Source organism: Spodoptera frugiperda, chromosome 13 (genome assembly GCF_023101765.2).
Source record: "Spodoptera frugiperda isolate SF20-4 chromosome 13, AGI-APGP_CSIRO_Sfru_2.0, whole genome shotgun sequence".
NCBI lineage: Eukaryota > Metazoa > Arthropoda > Insecta > Lepidoptera > Noctuidae > Spodoptera > Spodoptera frugiperda.
In genome coordinates, this window is record NC_064224.1 from 9,986,988 (window position 1) to 10,007,605 (window position 20,618).

Here is a 20,618-nt window from a genome sequence, read left to right on the forward strand (position 1 = left end):
TAAGCCAAGAGAATAAAACAAGAGATATGACAGATAATTATGACCATACGAGTAGATTTGATTTTCTATCTTCATTACAAACGAAAAAAAAACCAATTCTCTTTAGATTTAGTTTTCGTCATTTTAGATGACTTTTCATCTTTAGTAACCCTTTCAGAGCCTAACAAGCGCCACGTTACTCCAGTAAGTATAAAGACAGGAGAGAATCGGTCCCTTATTCATAAAAACCTTAGTATTTAAACTTTTTAGATCGCTTTCACATGGACCTTTGAGGGAAAAGGTTACTCTTTGGGGTTTCGACTTCGGGACCTCTGAAATACAACTTTTTTTGTGGGATTGTTGTCCGTTTGAGTTTAGTAGAAAGGGAGGGTTTGCAAACATTGGGTATGGGATGTGAGGGAATACTAGAGCTGTAAGGGACCTGCTATTGTGACATACTGACTGTAGCTTCACTAGAGGACTGACCGACAGACAGACATTTTGTTTTTTTTTTAATATTGTAATGTTTGGTTTGACATTTAAAAGTGCCTTTCTGGTCTATTTGAAATAAGTATTTTTTTGAGTTTGACTTTGACTTGTGACGGGCATCCAAAGTATGGTGACTTTGAAACTATGAATGGAACGGTGATGTCACGTAGTTGTGGGAATTTATATGATAGGTATCTAGGTCATTTTTTTGGTTGTTTAGATTTGTGATAAATATATTAGTGTTGGGAAAAACATGTTTTTAGCGTTAGTGTTGAGGTGGTTATGTATTTTTATGTTTTTAGGACAATTCAGTATTTTTTTAGTCACTGATCCAGTATTGTATAACAAACAGGAGAACATCCTCAAAAGTAATATCATTAGAACTTAAAACGGGATATTTACCATATGAATAGTGTTTGTGAGTTTTCGATATTTTGCTACTGTTGCAAGCGCCCTGATCACGGATGACTGTGGAATTGATGATCAGCTCATTCGTGATCATGTCAGTTTAAAAACTAACACCCTCAAAAGCATAAAAAAAAACAAACGAACACAGTCTATTGACTAATTAACAAAAAAGTGATTAACATGGCGATCTGTGCAGCCTCTGTGCTTGTGTTGACATGGCGATGATGATCCACAGAATCACAGATCCGGTACACAATCGTGACATAATTTGCAGTGAAGGTCACTCCGTCATCACGTACTGATGATTTACGATAAAAAACTTGATTTAACCCAACGATTAGCTCAGGTATAAAAGCTCATGTGGTCATCAGAGGTATAACATAATATTTACAACTAAACTATAAAGATCAAAAACTAACAAAATGATATAAAACAAATACAATTATCTTCATTTAATATTAAATGAATATTACTATGTAACAAGTTTAGTTTTTAGTGGTATTATCGTTTTTCGTATAACTACGACTGTAGATAGCAAATAAATGCTCTTGAGTGCGATACCCGGATTGGGCCAAAGTGGTGTTGTAATGTGTTCTTTATAAGAGCAAGGAATCTGGAAACCCCCGTGTATAGATTCATTACAAAATTCCCATATACAAATGAAAAAATTAGACGTAGCTGTGCAAACAGTGGCCTAGTCTAAACACTACTATTAAGTTTGTATTAAGTCCTTGGTTAAGTAAAAATTTGCAACGCCTGAAAAAGGCCGTTAAGATGTACATGACATTTAAATTGAGATCTGTAATACCTACTTTAACATGCAAATAAATATTTTGAGTTTGAGTTTAGTATATCATAATTATATATGGGTATCCAAATAAAATTAAACAAGTATGTTTGTTTGTTTATCAAAACAGTTAACAAGCAAAACGCATTACAAACCTCAGGTTTCTTTCGTAAACGTTTGATTTCTCGCAACGAGACGGTTTCTACTGTCTGTGCATTGTGCATTGTTGTGCTTGTTGTGTTCATGAGAACAGCAGAGAGGTTATAGCCTCATTGTTACAAGGATGGGCTGGGAACCATCAGCTATCAGGTATCAGGGACATGATTATATCGCCAACAGCTAAGCCCGCCATTGTTTTCAACTCATTTGGCGGCCATCTTGCTGGGCTAGTCGGCATTTGATTGGCTTGATGAACTGTTGCTAAGTAAGGAGACAGATTAACTGGTAGAATGTATGGGTTGGGTTTTATTTTTATATTCTTGGATCCGACATTAAGGATAAGGTGGAAAAGCGAGTGTTCTATAATGAATGTAGCTGAATATCTAACCTATACGAATTTTCAAAATCAACGGAGTTTTTCAGCTTCAAAAATTAATAAAACGTTGCCCCATCCTAGAATTAATCTCCTGTGTCGTGGATGCATTTACTCGTACACCCAGAGCCGAAACAAAAAAAAATATTATTTCATCATCAGCTACAAAAACAATAAAAAACCATATGGCATTTAGTTCGCCTTATATACCATTATTTAATTGTATTGTGTACATTCAAGATTAAATAAATACCTATCTGTGTAATTGCAAACAATCACCTAACCTAACCTAGCTTACTAATAAAGTCAAAACACCTTTTTAAGCAACAACCAGCAAGTAAGACCAGAGACAGACCGTTCGAATATAAACTAGAATAAATCTAAAAGCTCCGTGTCCATAGTACCGCTCGCCTGCGCCATATCCCCACGTATGCAATATGCAGTAAATCACGAACTACTTAGATTTGCTCCCACGTGTCAACAGTTATTCATTTTCTTCGTACAATCCGTTCTGTAGTTGTAACTTAAGTTATAGTCTATTGGAGCTCGGTAATATTGTAACGTTTCGATTTAAAACGAAAATTGTGGACAGATTTTTCTAATATGAGTATGAAGAGGTTATTTTGATAGTAGAAATTAGTTTGGATTTAATATTGTTTACACTACTTCATAAGATAAGGTTTAATTGTTCATTTAACATAATATGATTTTTTTTAACCGATTTTTTTTGTTGTATGATTCTTTTTTCTAACTTTCGTGAGACATACCTAAGAAACTATTATGTTTTCCGACTTACTCACGTAACTATTTGACGAGGAGCTCGATTACTGTCAAGCCAGTTGAGAGCTCATATTTATGAACAGCTTTACGTGAGTGAGGTAAGCCGGAAAAAAATAAGTTAGTTGTTTTGTATCCTATCATTAGATTAAATTAGGCACCGACAGATAGACTAACGGACAATTCAATTCGAAGTTTCAAAAATACCTAATTTAGGATTACCTAATTAAAATAAGTGATTTGACTTTGACTTTCAAAAAATATCTTTAGAAACTATGTTGTCTATGTAGTACAAGAACAATTAAAAAAAAAAAATGCATCAACAGTATCTATCAGAACAGATTAGTTGAAAGCGTACAATGTACCACGTGCCACGTGCCAGCTAAACCAAACCGCAGTGGTAACTATACATAATATAAACTACAAACCAGGAAACAAATAATCTCTTAAGCTTTATAATCTGAAGTTTCTATCCTAGCTAGCGTACCTATAATTTTATTAGACGACCGCGTAACTTCCTGTGTTGATAATAAATGAATACTTACTGAATTTTTAGATTTTAAAAGTTCACAGTCATAAGTTTGACTGCACGGTTGGCGCGGTGGCTGGGTAACTGGCTGCCGTGTAACGTGTAGCGGGTTCGATTCCCGCACGGAACAACTATTTGTGTGATCCACAAATTGTTGTTTCGGGTCTGGGTGTCATGTGCATGTGAAATTGTATGTTTGTAAACGCACCTCCGACACAGGAGAAAATTCTAATGTGGGACAATGTTTCTTAAAAAATAAAATAATAAAAAAAACTATGTAGGTAATAATATGAAGGAAAGAAATATAATATGGTAAGGCCATTTTTTATGGAATGCGAGCATACGACAGATGGTAAGCGATCAGCACTGCCCATGAACACCCGAAACATCAGAAGAGCAGCAAATGCGTTGCCGGCCTTTTAGAAAGGAATACGCTCTTTTCTTGAAGGTTTGAAGGTCGTATCGGTTCGGAAATACCGCCGACGACAACTCATTCCACAGTGTTGCTGTGCGAATTAAGTTTGCTTTTTTTAAACATTAAATGTATTGACAGGCTTCTTATGATGAGAGTATAATTAAAAGATAGGTAGGAGGTAGAGGTAGCTTTTAGTAGCTCTTTACCTGTACCATGCATGTTGGGTTACTATTACTTAACCATGAAACTATTCATCTTTCCAAGCTATATTATGGTTGTAAAAAACTGCCTCTTTCTTTGGTAGAATCTGGGACTATACTCTCTAAATGGGCAAAGTACCTGAGAACTGAGTATTTTCGGTTTTCAGAGCACGAAGATATATGACCTAATAATGTGAATATTTTTTCATAAATGCCTCAACACTTTACAATAAGAGTGTCACAATTTTTAAATAAAGCACACTCCTTGTTTTATTTATATCAAACTTATCACACCGCCCTCGTACATACACATACTTAATATATGTTATAATATAATATGTTACATACATATTCATGCATGTAAGTGATGTAAGGAATAATTGGATGCGGCATTTTTGTAGTTGATACCTCTATCGCTATTAATACACAAATCGCGTGATGTCTAATTGATCGGCATTGGATGCGGCATTCAGGTGATTTTAAATTAGAATTCATTTTTATTAATAAAAGTTATTTATAAAGGTGTTGTAGAGGTCACGGTGTAATGATATTTTAATTTGTAGAACATTTTATTTTATATTGAACAGTCCTTCTATTTCTGTTGTTAAAAAGTTGTTGTTTGTTTATTTAGTGATGGAATTTGTTAATTGATTGTTAAATTATAGGTAAAAGGTCATTGAACAAAGGCTAACCCCCGTATTCACTCATTTAATGGTTACTTAAATCTGTCCTTCGCAATTGTTTTCTGAACAAAATCATTACTAAGGAATAGTTTTAGTAATCATCATCATAAATGTCTTTGAGTACGGCAATAAATGTAAATTGCAAGACAGTTCTGATTTTTGTTTGGAAATATCATAATATGTTTGTGCTTCGACTTCTTAAAGATGTCCAAAGAGGACTTGGATTTTTGTACGTATCAAATATTATTCAAGGTCTTAGCAATACTTAAGATATTTAGAAATAGACCACAGAAACTTGCATATAAAAGAATCAAATAATAATCGTTACAAACATAAAATAAAGCGAAATCCCTTCAATCATTATGCGACTAAAAATCATCGCCGCCGGCTTATTACGGGCTCATATCATACCGCATCTTTGAGGGGGTGTAAAGTGCAGTACAAACACAATACTGTCTAAACTGGAGGGGGTGGGCTCCCCCCCACACCCCCCGGCACCCCCTGGACAAACATGCGCACTGCTTATATCCCAAACTAGGATATTGAGGAGGTTTACTTGTACAAGTCACGGCTTTGACTTCACTTGTAGAGTTCATTTAGATGTGTAATATTTGTGTTTAGATATAAAGTAAGGTTAATCTTACATTTTGGTTAGAATTAATAGTTTTACGAATACTATACATTAGGTACGATAAAATTACTAAGTAAATAGTTAATGTCTTTCTAATATTATAAATGCCAAAAAGGTATTATGGCTAATGACATGGCGATAAATGTAACAGAGGCATAGTCTAGAATAACAAATAGGTATTAAATAAAAGCATTATTTAAATGGTTGAGATGTATCGTAAAAAATAACAATTTCCTCCTAACTTGTAATATACAAAAAATCGGGTTCATTTCTACCATAGGAATGAGAAATCACTATGAAAAAGAGAAAAAGAATTCGTTCAGACTCCTGATAGTTCAGCAGAAAACACTTCAGATCGTAGACCACCATCATTTTAATTCAATCCAACTTTCTACTCCTAGAGACCTATGCCAAAAAAGCAAAACGAAACCCTAGTAATCCACAAATAGCCTGGCAACTACTAACACTAAGTATCGAGCAAGCCTTAAACAACCGCAGAGGATGCCCGAACCATTACGTAGGAAGCACATTTCTATTCCGGCCAACACACGCGCAATAAAAAAAGAAACTGCCAATTCACATGAAAATAACGGTTACACACACTCACACACACACAAATGTAACATCTTATGTGCCACTAGCTTTTGCCCGCGACTTCGTTCGTAGAAAGATGATTCTCGTTTTACCGTCCCCGTGGATATTTAGAGAAATGCTTCGATAGTGCTACTCAAGGATCTGGTGCTGCTGACTACCCAGCGGGTTCACCAGGGTTCCGGTTTGAAAATCTAGCTTCACTGACAGATAGACTGACGGACAATTCAATTTGACGTTTCAAAAGTGCCTAATTTAGGTTTAATTGAAATAAATGCTTTGACTTTGACTTTAAAAACAGAAGTAGGAACGGGTTGGTTAGTTCTAGTCAGAAAACCTTAAAAAAGTGCTATCCAAGGAATATAGACGCTAAGTTTCAGCTTCCTAGGTCCAAGAGTATCGGTTGTGCGTTTTCTATTAGTCAGTCACTCAATTAAGAGACAGTTTTATTCATGGTATCCAGAAGCAGGGTGCCCATATCTTCTTCACCGTCTTCAGACAAATGACAAGGGTGCATACAATTTACGGCTTCCGAGAATTTCGTTAGGAAACTCTGATTTGATTGATACAACGAGCTCATGGGATAAATGGGGTCGCTTATAGATTGTGCACGGTGCCTGTTGGGGGAGCCCCCTCTTCCCTGACGCAGCAACTTGCCGAGGGTACAATATCCGTGTTTATTAAAAACGTATTTAGGGATATTTGCGGCTTTATACGACGTTTTCTTTGGATCAGAAACTACATTATGTATTTTTCTTTTAAAGAAAATTCTATGGGGATTGTTTTAATTTTTAAGAATCGTGCCATTATACTTAAGATCCCTTTAATATATACAATTAATTGTAAAGCATTGATTTTTGAAAGGCCACTATTGATGGTGTCATCTGGTTAGACAATGAATAACCAACAAAATTAACGCTCCCTTTTTTACGTTTGTTTGGTCGACGTTTGGCCGCTATCACACCTGATGGTAAGTTATGTTCTCTGGATACAAAATTCATAAACCAAAACTATTGATGCAATTAATTGCTCACTGCAATTTTATTTATATTAATGGACGTCTAAATATAATACCAGATATGACAGACGGTAGCGATCACTTTCAATGCTAAGTGCAAGGCGAGTGAGATGCAGCAAAGTTCAAGATCGACTGGCTGCAGTACTGTATCACGTTCACTTTTGTGCTTTACTTGACACCTTGGTAACATTCATGTGGATTATAAGGGAGTACCTTGGTCTATTTAGAGCTGTAATGTTTGAAGTAATAGTGTAAGAAAAATTGATAGACTTTAGAAGTGGTTCCTTGAGGTAAACTTGACATGTGTATGTGTAACATATATGAATACGTATTCAACGCAAACACTTTGTACTTCATCTTCAACAAAATTTTTGATTGAATGATAATTTTGAATCACAAATCTGTATAAAACTCTGCCGTTACTGACTGACTGTGTGCTATGATTGGCTTCCGTACTATCGATACATCGCATACTCGATCTGCGTATCTTCCTCGCACAGCTACAATAGTTTAGTATTAGTGGAAACGGTCACATAGTTTCATAACTAAGCTATTACATTTTCGTAGCAACTACATAAGCACATCTCTGGTCGAAAAGCACCCTTAATCTTTGACTAACTACATAAGAAACAATTTGCAGTTTAAAAAACCAAAACACAACACAACCATTTGAAAAGGCACCACTCTCGCTTGGAACCCTTAAAATTTAACGCGAAGAGAACAGTAAACCGGGAGCCTTAGGTTTTATTGGCTATTGGATTTTATTTGAATAGAAAAGGGTTGGATTCTTATTGTTAATGCTCCACCTTCGGCCCTGGCCCCGGAGTAAGTGTTTCTTGAGTATTTAAATGAGTTTTCTGAGTTTCAAGGTGGTATCGATCCGAGTTGAGGTCGGAGTCTGATTATGTGGAACTTTGAGGAGATAAAAGTCTCTGAAATAGGTATAGATGCAATAGTAATTGACCAAATTAATTATTATGTTATGGTTAACTCGACTAGTTTTAAGCCATCCTAGAGGCTCATATTCATGAGCAGCATTCCGCGACACACGACGTGACGATTTTCACGCTGCTACTCTACAATAGTAAGCCGCTAACATAATAATTAATTTAGTATTCACGAAAGTTATACTAAAACAATTGACCACTGCTATGAGAGAAACTGAATTTTCAAATAATTTCCAAATTCACATAGGAAATCCACCAAATCCGTACAATATACCGATTTTACCACCATGCCTGGGTAACTGAGCACCTCTGTAGTTTCCCATGATGGAGGATGCTTCTATAATAACCTCCATCCTTCCCCATAAAACCAGTAAAGCATGCAGCACGAGAAGTAAGGATTCTGCAACGTCCGCATATTCTGTGTACTAATCACGGGCACGCTTCGCTGGCGGGGTCACTCGGCCGAGAGGGCGCCACTGGGCAACGTTATCTACTTACCTACCTACTATAGGTACTACTATTACAACATCTTCCATAATTATGTGGAAGGTATGATTATGATGAGGTGAATAGACAATGATCTGGGTCTTATAGGATTGTCAGAATTAAGCGATCAGTTGGAGAAAGGTTTGTCTGCATTTTTGTATTTAGATTTTTTTGTCTTATTTTTAACACGTTAACCGCCACGTCAAAAATTGGTGACTGACGCTTATCGGAGGCCTGACTGACGATTTGCCTTCTTTCGGCAGTTAATGCTTTAGATTCGTATGTTTCATTTTAAATTGAGATTCGTATGTTTCATTGTTATTTTTAAAATGAGTACCTACTTATTCTTAAATTCGTAAAAAACTATGGACGCAGTATGACTTCACTGCACTTATTAGTCACACCACTGCTTACCCTCTCTAGAAATAACAAGCACAATATTACAATAATTATCATTCAAAAAAAGGACTTTTTCCACAAGAATATGTATAATAATGGTAACATGTTAAAGAAAAGTGTTGTCGGAGACGCAAACGAGTATCGAAATGGCGAGACAAAACTGTATTAAGTGTGCGTGTTGGGGGCGCGTTCGGCCCCTCGGCGGCTGGAGGGGGTTGTGTCGGGGTTTATGTGCTTGTCCACGCTAACTCGCGGGCGCGAGCGCGGAATTTGGTCAGTACCCTTAGTACAAGTTTGCTTTACGTTGAACAAAAACGAAACGAGAGCGCGTTCGGCACTCTGATTGGTTGGTTCATTCGCACCGGCCAATTAGCTGAACGCGCACTCGTTACGATTACTTTAAACGTAAAGCAAACTCGTACTAAGGGTACTGGTGCGGTGAATGGACAACCCGCTGTCACGCAATGTGTAGCGGATTCGATCTCCGCACAGAGCAACTCTTTGTATGATCCACAAATTGTTTTTGTGGTATAAGCCGAAAAACGAGCAGACGGATCACCTGATGGTAAGCAATCGCCGCCGCCCATGGACACCCGAAACACCAAAAGCATTACAAGTGCGTTGCCGGCCTTTTGGTGGTTAGGAATTTAAGGGTTATTGGGGAATCGAGGATTGGGAAGATTGGGGTTTGGGTAACCTCACTCATGCAACGCAAGTTGTTTCACGTCGGTTTTCTGTGAGGCCTTGTTGTCACTCCGGTCGAACACTCTCCCACACTTGGATTTCTTTTTTATCTTTACAAATGTCAAGTAGTCTTTCCTCTCCCACAGTTAAACAATCCCATTTCGGAGTGATATGTGATAGGTATCCTCAAAAAAAAAGAGTTTTCCACAACACAACCTTCGCATCACAACAGAACCAATATCCGAAAATCCTCACAAAGGCACAAAACTACAAGCCCTACAAAAACCGCCCCCGATTCAACCCTCTCCGTGCAAATCTCGGGGGTAGAGAATGTCAATCAAAATATTCGTTAATGGGGTGCGAGATACCGCTTAGGATATTAGATAAATACGGCCGAGGCAGCCGGTGATAACGATAATGTGCCTTAGGGACCCCGGGGGAACTCCAAGCGATGAGTTTATCTCCAAAACTGAGTTATGACGTAGCGTTTTAGGGTTATTAGAAAGAGACACTGCATTTTCTATTTTGTTTTTTGTTTTATTTAAGTGTTTCGGACTTGAAATGACAAAGGTAGGTAATGTTTTGGAATTAAAAAGTTATTGGCTTTCATGTATTGAATTATTCGCAGCATGGAACGCACCTGTGACTCTTCTGGTGTTGCGGGTGTCCATGGGCGGCGCTGATCATACCATCTGGTGACTCGTTTGAAGTCGTTTGCTTGTTTGCCTCCTATTCCATAAAAAAAATGGATGTCGTGAATGATTCAGATTTTGTAAGAAGAATTCATCGTCCATCCAGGATGATGAATTCGTTTTAAGTATTTAAAATTATTGTATTTTTTTTTGTCAAATACGTAAATTATACATAATGTGAATTATTTTATATCACAGCTGTAAAATTTTGCATTTTTCTCTACTAATAAATAAATAAATAAATCTAAGCTTATATTGTCTGACTCTGGTATTTGGTGTCGTGGGTTCATGATCGAGTCGCTCAAACCGATAATTTGCCAAATACTACTACTGAACACTTTACAAAAACTTGTGACTACGAGTATGATCATTCTACCCACAACGAAACTTGTAACGATTTACAAAACACATACAGATACCCACAAGCATGTAGGTAAATAAATATAATCCGCGGGTACATTTGTCACCGTATTTAATCTGCTTCATCCACGGGATTAAGTCCGTCATGCGAACAGAAATTACTTCGGAGCTCATATTTTGAATATTTTTCACGTACACAACGAGTGTACCTCGGTACCTCCCCCTATTCCTCGAAATGAGTTTAGGCACGTCTGCTATCAATTTATGTATTTATTTTAAACCTGAAAGAAGTTACAGAGCTAAAAGACTAAGGATTTTAAATATCTACACTTTGGAACGAGTAAATAGCGTCACTAGAGGACTGACCGACAGATAGACATTTTGTTTTTTTTTTTTTAATATTGTAATACATATTTGCTTTGACGTTCAAAAGTCACTTCTCCGTCTATTTGAAATAAATAATAATTGTGACTTTGATTATGTTGCATCATGTTTTCTTTCAAACGGTTTTATTCAGCTTGACTTGTTTGTTTGTTTGTTTGTTTGTTTGTTTACGTCATATATTTTAACAATTGGAATTTAACTCCCTTCCTGGCGTCCGATAGATCTGATATTTGGTACATAATTAAACATACATACATACATATCGTCACGCCTTTAATCCCCGAAGGGGTAGGCAGAGGTGCACATTATGGCACGTAATGCCATTGTGTACACCCACTTTTCACAATTTATGTAGTAGGGTGGTTTTCCGAAAAAAATTAACTTTTATTTAACAAATCATTATTCTCCCGCGTTATTGTGGTAGCTTATTATCATCCTTATTTTGATTGGATTATTGGATTGGTCACAGCTTAATTTATTAAAAGTTTATTCAAATGTTGTGTTTCAATCGGCAGAATTGTTAACTTTTGGTTGAGGATAATGACGCCGTTAACATTTTGTGATTTTTTTCGGAAAACCACCCTGTAAGTCCCATGTAATAGGTGGTGAGCCTATTGCCATATACCGGGCACATTTCCAGACTCCGTGCTACCACTGAGAAATTTTCGAAAAACCGAAAAAAGCCCAGTAATACTTCGCCCGACCCGGGAATCGAACCCGAGACCCCTTGCCCGGCAGTCGCACTTGCAACCACTCCGCCAACGAGGCAGTCATCATAATTAAACATAATATAACATATTTTTATTCAGTGTTACATGTAATGTACCTACATTGTTTTACAATGATGTCAATTGGTAGTAAGGTATAATAATTAGATAATAGATTATATTTACGTACCTACTGGCAAGCATATCACAGGATCTTCGGCAAGGCCCTACGACAGATGAAATAATAAGTCGCAGAAACTGCTAGATGAACTAGCCTATTTGAAAGTGATTTTTTTATGAAATAGGTGGCAAACGAGCAGACGGGTCACCTGATGGTAAGCGATCAGTTGGACATCTTGTAGTTGCTGTTATGGCAACGAAAGGCAATAAAATTAATAATTTATCTCACATCCCAAACCAAAGCGCTTTCTGTCGATGTTATGTTTATCTTAGATTTATCTTTGAACCTTAAGATATAAATGGTTGGAGGTGAAAATTCCTACAAACAGTTAGTCACTGAATGTCTCATTAATTCCTTTAGTAATATTGTATTTTATGTAGAAACGCCCACTTTATTCTATTAGTAGTCTATGTTATTATATTCTATGGCAATAGAAAGTTCATTGCCCTGGGAAATACCTTACTTATAAATTTAATTTTATCGCATGCCGATTTATGGTGAAATTACATTTGAATATCTCATGATGGCTTTGCGATTTTTAAGTGACTGCCCAAAAAAGGAGAGTTGGTATATGTTTTTCATAGCTAAGCAGCTACACAAGTCAATTAATATTGAAACAATGTGGCATAGAAACTGCTCAATCAGCCGTTACCCTAATTTACGAATTTCACCCTGAAACATTACCCACGGCCGCGACGGTTACTTATCAAATCGTACATCCGTCTGCTAATGGAATCGACAATCGACTGACTTACCCCCCCCCCCCAACGCTGATCGATCGCAGCTTTTAAGAATATTACTTTGTGAAAAAAACTTCATTTGTATTCATTGCTCATTCTAATCTGCGCCTTATTCTTTGTGAGATTAGGTCTTAAATTCGTGGGTGGTGGTGGGGAGTTGGGACGTTTTGTTGGGGGTGGCTGGTCCCTAAATTGGGGGCTGATTGTCAGTGCACATTATACACGGTGTATTGTCAGTGTGTCGACTGATCAAGTTGAGGGAAATCGTTAACGTGTATTGATGATGCTGAGCAGCCCTCCTCCCTCCTCAGAGGGATTTACTTTTTACAACTGTCGCGTTGGTAGCTGATAAGCATTATCATTAGTCATTCAAGTACTGCTTTGAGTCTCATTTAAATGTTCAACCTTCAAAGGCTGTGCTTAGCTCACAAATATTTGTATTTCTTTCGTTTCTTTCGAAACTCCTCTAAAGTAAAAATTATACATATATGTAGATATCCCACCCACTTCTTTGGCGAAGTCTGTATTTCCTGATGGGTTTAACCTGGGTGTCTTCAAAGCCTTAGTGACTAGGTTGCTTATGGGCAGACGTGCATCATCGTAGGCCGCATTATCGCTTACCAGGTTTTTTTACCATCAGGCGAGATTGCGGCCAAACGTCGACCCATCAAATGTAAAAACAATATATTTGATTCTAGTAGCAATTTGGTATTCTTTTCCTATTCTGAAATGATGACTAGCAAAAAGTTGATCTTTCAAAACTATTTCTACAGTCTTAAACTAACGCAGTATTTCGCCAAGAATCGCTCAAACAATACGATCCCAGTGTACTCGGACCCTCACGTTGTCTCACCCGACTGTTGACACGACAACCAGTCCCGAACATATTGAGCCAAGTGTTTGGAACTCCATTCTTATGTGATCTCGCCAAGAGTTGTTTCATTCAGATGCTCGTATGGCTGCCCTGTCTTTAGTTGTGTGATAGTGTGATAGGTTTCGCTTCCTACGCGCGTAGTAGTCACCACTTCGTCCACGTGTTGACCTTGATCGGTTACGTGTTAATTCATGGTGTATTATAGTGCGTGGGTATGTAAAACCCTGGTTCCAGTATTATACTGTGTGGATATGTAACACTCTCGTCTTAAACAGTTAGTTGTTAGATAAGTTTATTACCCTGTTGTACTAGATTCAGATTTCTTACTAATAAGTACGAATGAAATTGTGTGATATTGTGTGTATGCTTGTAACGCAATGACGTCAAAATGGCTGAAGGGATCGGGATAACATTTGGAACAGATTATGGTCTGGAATAACACAGGACACTTTATCACTACGAGAACCACAAGCAAATTTGCTGCAGCCGCTTGCAGAAGCTAGTGGATTGATAAAGATGAAAGATTTCGACTGATGGACTTTAAGAAGACAAAATATTTATAGTGACTGTAGGGTGTCCACCGTCTAACCTAAATTAAAAAATAAGTAGATGTGTTGTCAAATTGAAACCTACAATATCAGATTTCCTTAGACACTCGATATCTTCTTTAAAAATTCCCGTGAAATGAATCTTACATCCATTTACTTTTGCCCACAGACACTGTAACATCTCGTCGTCCCGAGCCCTACTTCGGCCGCCTGATCGGCCGGCTCACACAGTATGCCCACGGTATCAGAGGCACCGTGTACGCCGTGGACGAGAGCACAGTCTTTGTACGCGGGTTCGCGTACGACGGGACAGGTCCTGATGCCTACTTCTGGGTGGGGGACACTCCTCAACCAAGCCCTGAGGGTATACTCGTCCCCTACCCTGAGGATTATACCACAAGGTCAGTATCAGATGGTTATATTTTTCCTTTTGATATTTCTGTATCTAAAGACTTATCCACATTATATGTATGCTTTTCGACACTGAATCAATCCAGGAGTGGATGGAATCAGAGTGACCCGAACGAAACGGTTAGGCAAACATCCTTATAAATATATATTTATAACGACCAGATGGCGTAAGCTGTAATGTTGTATATGTGAATTTGTAGACGGACACGACAGACGAAACAGTTAAAAGACTAGAGATATCATTGCCCAAAAAACTCTGATGTCTCCGCTTTAACAGTTCAAAGAAAGACGTTATATTATACAAGATTTGTAACTTTTGTAGACTAATAGTATCATTGGCAGCAATTTTAAGCTTTCTACTTTAATTTTTCCACCAGATATGTGCTATGCTACGTTGCTGTGGATGTGTTTGGTTTCCACCAATCATTCATAAGTACATATAGCTTAGCACTGGTGGAAACGGACTCAGCTAAGCTTGTTTGCTATGGATACTATCGATATATTGCATACTCGAGCTGCGCATCTTCCTCGCACAACTACATAACTTACGTATATGTAATTTCACAGCTTAGCTATTACATTTTCGTAGCATAACTACACAGTACTCTGCACATCTGGTGGAAAAGCAGCCTAAAGCTGAAGCTTTGTTCATTATGTAGTATCAAAATTATTACATTTTTGCATCAGTGCAATAAAATGTGTTGGACATCCGGAACATTCACTTACCAGATAAAACATTACGTCATTACTGTAAGCTAATATTCTATGTGAGTGAGGTACTTCCCCAGCTCATTCAAGTTGCGTATTATCACTATTAACTAGGCTGTACCCCCAATATTATTTAAACTGACAACGTGTTCAAATATAATCGATTTTCCCGATTCTAATTCGAGAATCGGTTACACAAGAGATTGTAGTTCGGTTGGGAACTAACACTTGTATTGTTGCTGGCAAAGTTAAAGTTTCATTGATGAAGTTTCTGCGTCTACTTGTAAAGGTCGAGCGTTCGATCCGCTAATGAAGTTGTGTTCAGTTGCCACCTTGTCAAACTACGAGTACCTATACCTGTCTGTGAAACTGTGATTGAGTTTCTATCTGATTCTTTCTGCTTTCTATAAGACATTTATAATTTTATGGCGTAATTTTCATGTCCTTCTAGTTAGAGTACTGGAGTAATAAGGGTTCCTTTTCATCTTAGTACATGCTTTTTTTAAAAGGGGAAAAAGCGCGGAGGGAGGGGTAGTGTCAGACTCTTACTTACTTGACTAAAAACCACCCTGTTCCTACTTCTGCCCTTTGAGCCGGAGCCTCGGTAAACCCGTTAGATAGTCCGCAGCTCCGGTACATCTACTTACTATTTAATACATGAACCTCTATTAGTTTCGAGATATAATAATCATTTATGTATAATGAATTCGATTCGCAGCCAATTTTTTTTACTATATTTTTGAGTAGTTTTTACTGTTATTTTTTCAATTTTCTAGAATTTAATATCGATTTATTCATGATTGTTTACTACGCACGATGAGTAAACACTACAAACAATACAAGTGTACCTCTTGGAACAACAACAAGCTGCTCGTTATAATATTTTGACAAATTGGCGTGGAGTGGAGCTCTCTGCTCTGCCTCTTCAAATAATTGCTTAGCTCTTGTTCCTACGAAATTATTTATCTATGAAATATACTAACAGAAATTTTGTATCTTTTGGAAAAAGACGATGATGACCTGGTTAAAAAATAGTAACCTATGGAGTTTCTTGCTCATTCTTCTGCATAACAATCTACACTTTGGAACGAGCATATAGCTTCTCTAGAGGACAGAGGACAGACAGACATTTTGTTTTCTTTATATTGTAATATTTGTTTTGACGTATAAAAGTGCCTTTCCGGTCTATTTGAAATAAATAATTTTGACTTTGATTTTAAAACGTAATGTTAGCACCACTAAATATCATGAGTCCCAAGTTCCATATTAATGGCAGGAATTTAGTAAGCTCAAGCTCAATAACCTCGGGCCTCCGTTATCCTCACCTACACAACGAAACATAACGCAAGCGTTGTTTCACGTTAGTTTCCTAAAAGGCCGTGGTACTCCGATCCAGCTATCTCCGATTCGGTCCATTCGTGCCGAAATATGGCTCTCCCACACTTAAGTTGATAGCTTACTCAACAACTGACAACATTACTTATGAAAATACAAAACCTATTACCATTTATTGCCATTATATTTTGAATAACATCCGCGTAATGCCCATCCTCCCCCATCCTGAAATATTCCCTCGCAGACGCCACATTCGTCAAAATGCCACCAACTTAGTATTCACGAAGCGAAACGAAAACGAAATAAATTCATCGTCGCACGATCTATGAGCGGCCCCCTAGTTCATTCTGAGCGGGCCCCTAGTCCATTCTGAGCGGGCCCCTAGTCCATTCTGAGCGGGCCCCTAGTTCATTCTGAGCGGGCCCCTGGCCCCTGTCTCTGAGTAATTCAAGTACAACGTTTATTTAAATAAGTTCAAATTAATTTAGATAAGTGCGCGTCTTGTTGGGGAAGTTGTGTAAACTGAGGTGTTGAGTTTGATTCTCAGGTACTTCTCTTATAGTATCAGTCACACCAGATGCAGATCAGTATCCGATTTGGTGTTCTGGCATCGATGTTAGACGCGTCTCCTGTCTTCTCCATTTTAAAAGTTCACTTGTTTAAATAAAAAAATGACTTTGACTGGAGGCTGGTAATTAACTATCTATTGTTTGATAGTCTGTAAACCTTCTGTAAAGTGAAATAAATAAATAATAGGCATCTTTTGATCAGACTGTCGGTTAGGTACTCGTTCTAAAATAGGTTCTTATATGGAGAAATGCGTAGGTAACAAAACCCTTTCATAATGGAAATAGGGCACGAAAATATTATGATACATACATAACTTGTCCTAACGACCATAGTGAACATAGAAATATTATTGTGTGCCTAGTCACCAAGACTTTAGAACTAGCTGTAATAACTACGACATTCAAATCAATAATATCGTGTCATAGCGTTGTGACCTGCCTGTAACCAATATCACCTCTATTTCCTCAGCTATAAGGTCTGTTTTTGTAACACATCAGCTTGGAGCTTCCGTATAATTGACTGGACAACTTAAAATCCTTTTAGCAATGACAAATGTTTGACATTGATGAGGTTTTCAAAGAAATCGGTTTTGTTCGCGTTTGTCATACGTCAGTCAGGTCATAACCTCTACCAATTAACACGGATTATTACGTTTTATGGAAATTTTATTGCATACACGAACTGTTTGTAAAAGATATAACAAAAATATAGGTTTTTCTACGAAACCTAGGTACCTAGAACTAATTTTATATTCAGGACTAAGCCACAAAACTGTGACCTAATCCGCGATTATAGCAAAGCTGAACGTATCACCTCTAATTACGACAAAAAAAAGAAAAAGAATACGCTCGAAATTCCAAAATAAATTCACGTTTGTCTGAGAAAAATTTCGAATAAAAAAATGTCTCAACAAAAAGTTAACATGAAAGGCGCGCGACAGGAAAAAGCTTTGCAAATACAGGATAATACTTGAGACACCCCGTCCCTACATCCCCCATAATTATAATATCTTCGGGGATGGGCAGAGCGCTCGTTATTTGGGGGGATGTAAAAAATATGAATAACACAGTAGTAAAATTGTTTGATAATTAAATAATGATAATTATAGGGGATGTTAATGGTAATGGGAGCTTAGAGGAGGGGAGAATTGTATGTCGTTAGCAAAATAAAGGACATCGTTACTTCCCTTTTGCTCAAGTTGTTAAAAATGCGTAAATTTTATTTAAACGTTTGGCGTTTTAAAGGTCGTGCTTAGCTTTTGTTTTCCTTCTTCGTTTGTTTGTTTAAGTAAAAATGTGATGAGGATCAGGATGCGTTTGGCTTAAATCAATCACATTCATTGGTAATTTGGTACACATAGCTTTGCACTGATAGAAACGGACTTAGCTAAGCTATATTTTTTATATGGAAAGATGCGTGCTATGGAGGTGTCGTATGGATGGCTTCCCTACTATACATAAATTGCATACTCGAGCTGCATATCTTACTCGCATAGCTACATAGCTTAGTATCAGTGACCGTTTCACATAGTTTAACAACTTAACCCTTTTAGCACATTTGTGGTAGAAAAGCTCCCTAATGATATTCTCTTATTTGATTGATAGATCTGAATCTTAGTTTTAGGTACCTACTCAATAATTTGAAACAGAAAAATGTTATCGAAAACATAAAAGTAGTGGTTTGATAATTCCAGATTTTTATGATAAAATCTTAACCTTGTAATGAATATGTATAGTGAAAAGAAAAGAAAAATATACTCTTACAGATTATGTTATCGAGTTTCCCGCATAGCAACAAATAATACTCTGAATATATTATTTTGACTTAGGTGTATATATCCTTGAGACAAGCTTATTCCTAGAAGAACCAACCAGTAGGCTTCATGGCTGACTTACTACCTACTTGGTAACTATTGATCAAATACAACTGACTTTTACTCTTGAGGTTAGCATATACCTTCTTCGCATGAGAAGAGGCCTTTGCTCATTAGTGAGGCAGTTCCCTGGCTGATGATGATGACGATGTAAGATTTTGGCTGAACTTAAACTTCAGTCCAATGGCTTTTTTTTATAAAAACAACTTTGCTCCACACTAGGATTTTCTACTGTATCGTGGGTGCGTTTACAAACATACAAGTTCACATACACATGACACCCAGACACAAAATAACAATTTGTGGATCACACAAAGAGTTGCTCTGTGCGAGATTCGAACCCGCTACACGTTGCACGGCAACCGGTTGCCCAGTCACCGTGCCGTACAATCTTGAATCGACTGACAGTGACAATAAATATTATATTCTGTACTTTCTGATATAAAGATCATTATTATGAAATATGGAAAAAGGAAAGGAAAGAAAGTTACAATAAAATTACGGAAAAGGGGTTTAGAAGTAAATAAAATACGGCTAACCATCCAAAAGCGTTGACTTTAAAACCTACATAGAATATAGTCATAGTGTAAATTCTACTTCATATTATTATATACCTATATAATATAATACAAGAAACTGAAATCCCTCCTCGAAGAAAATTGCACTGAAATAAAGTCGTTCTTGCTCTTGTTAGGACATTGTCGACTGTGTACCGCGCTGTGTAGCTACTTACTTAGCACATACATATATGTATAAAGTATATAGACGTATATATGTATTCTGTGGAGTATATGAGCGAACCTTTGTTACGTTTTATGATCCTACGTTCAGTTGCAATGTGTTTCTTTGACTTCTATTATTGGTGCGAGTGGAGAAGGAAATCTATTTCAAATACTAGAACGGGAGTATTTTTCTAATGTGGGCCGGATTGTAAGTCCTAGTTGTAGAATTCCACCTACTCTTCGTCTGTTTATAAAGTTATCTGACTGTCTACGTTTTTATAGATTTGTAAATATTTAAGGGCTACTCCCAGTAAGTGATAACTCAACCATTAACTTTGGATAGAGCAAGACGGTTTTCTTTAGAGGGTGATAATCTTCTTTAGATACTTATAAGTATTACGGAAAATGTACACGTAGGGACAAGAAATAGCCTGATACGGAGCTACGGTGTGCCTAGTGAGTTTACCGGGACTCCGGCTTCGAAAAGCAGGAGTAGGGACGGGGTGGTTTTTAGTCATTAAGAGTCTGACACTCCTCTCTCCTCGCAAGGTGGGAGAAGTCATTGGATGATTTATCCCCCTTCAAAAAGGAAAGGCACAAGAAGTAAAACTTTGAATTTGATCAATGTAAAGTTTTATTATCTTTTAACTATTATTTCACTGACTTCTTCATCCTCACGTACGACAATGTGTTAAACCACCTTGGTGTTTGGATTCCAGGGACCCCCCGATTCTGTCGGCGCACAGTAACACAGACATCCTGCTGAAGCTGCCCGGAGGCAAGCGCCTGAGGGACATCAAGTGGATCAGCGTCTGGTGCCGGAGATTCACTGTAAGTTCATTTTTTATGGGATACAGAGGCGATCAGATGAGTTGGTAATCCACGCCATCAGCCTATGTGCTACGGTCTATAGACACCTGCAACTCTAGAAGAATTATACGTGCATTTTGTGGCCTTT

At 37.4% G+C, this 20,618-nt stretch overlaps 1 protein-coding gene across 7 annotated transcripts in view; it reads left to right on the forward strand.

Moving 5' to 3' along the window:
- The window catches only part of LOC118270244 (protein Skeletor, isoforms B/C), a 67,528-nt gene that overhangs the window by 30,043 nt on the left and 16,867 nt on the right, over positions 1-20,618 (forward strand). For all 7 annotated transcript variants that reach the window (XM_050698107.1, XM_035585707.2, XM_035585711.2 and 4 more), the window contains exons 3-4: positions 14,211-14,442; positions 20,380-20,491. In XM_050698107.1, coding sequence (XP_050554064.1) covers positions 14,211-14,442; positions 20,380-20,491 — 344 coding nt within the window. The remainder of the gene's footprint in view (positions 1-14,210; positions 14,443-20,379; positions 20,492-20,618) is intronic.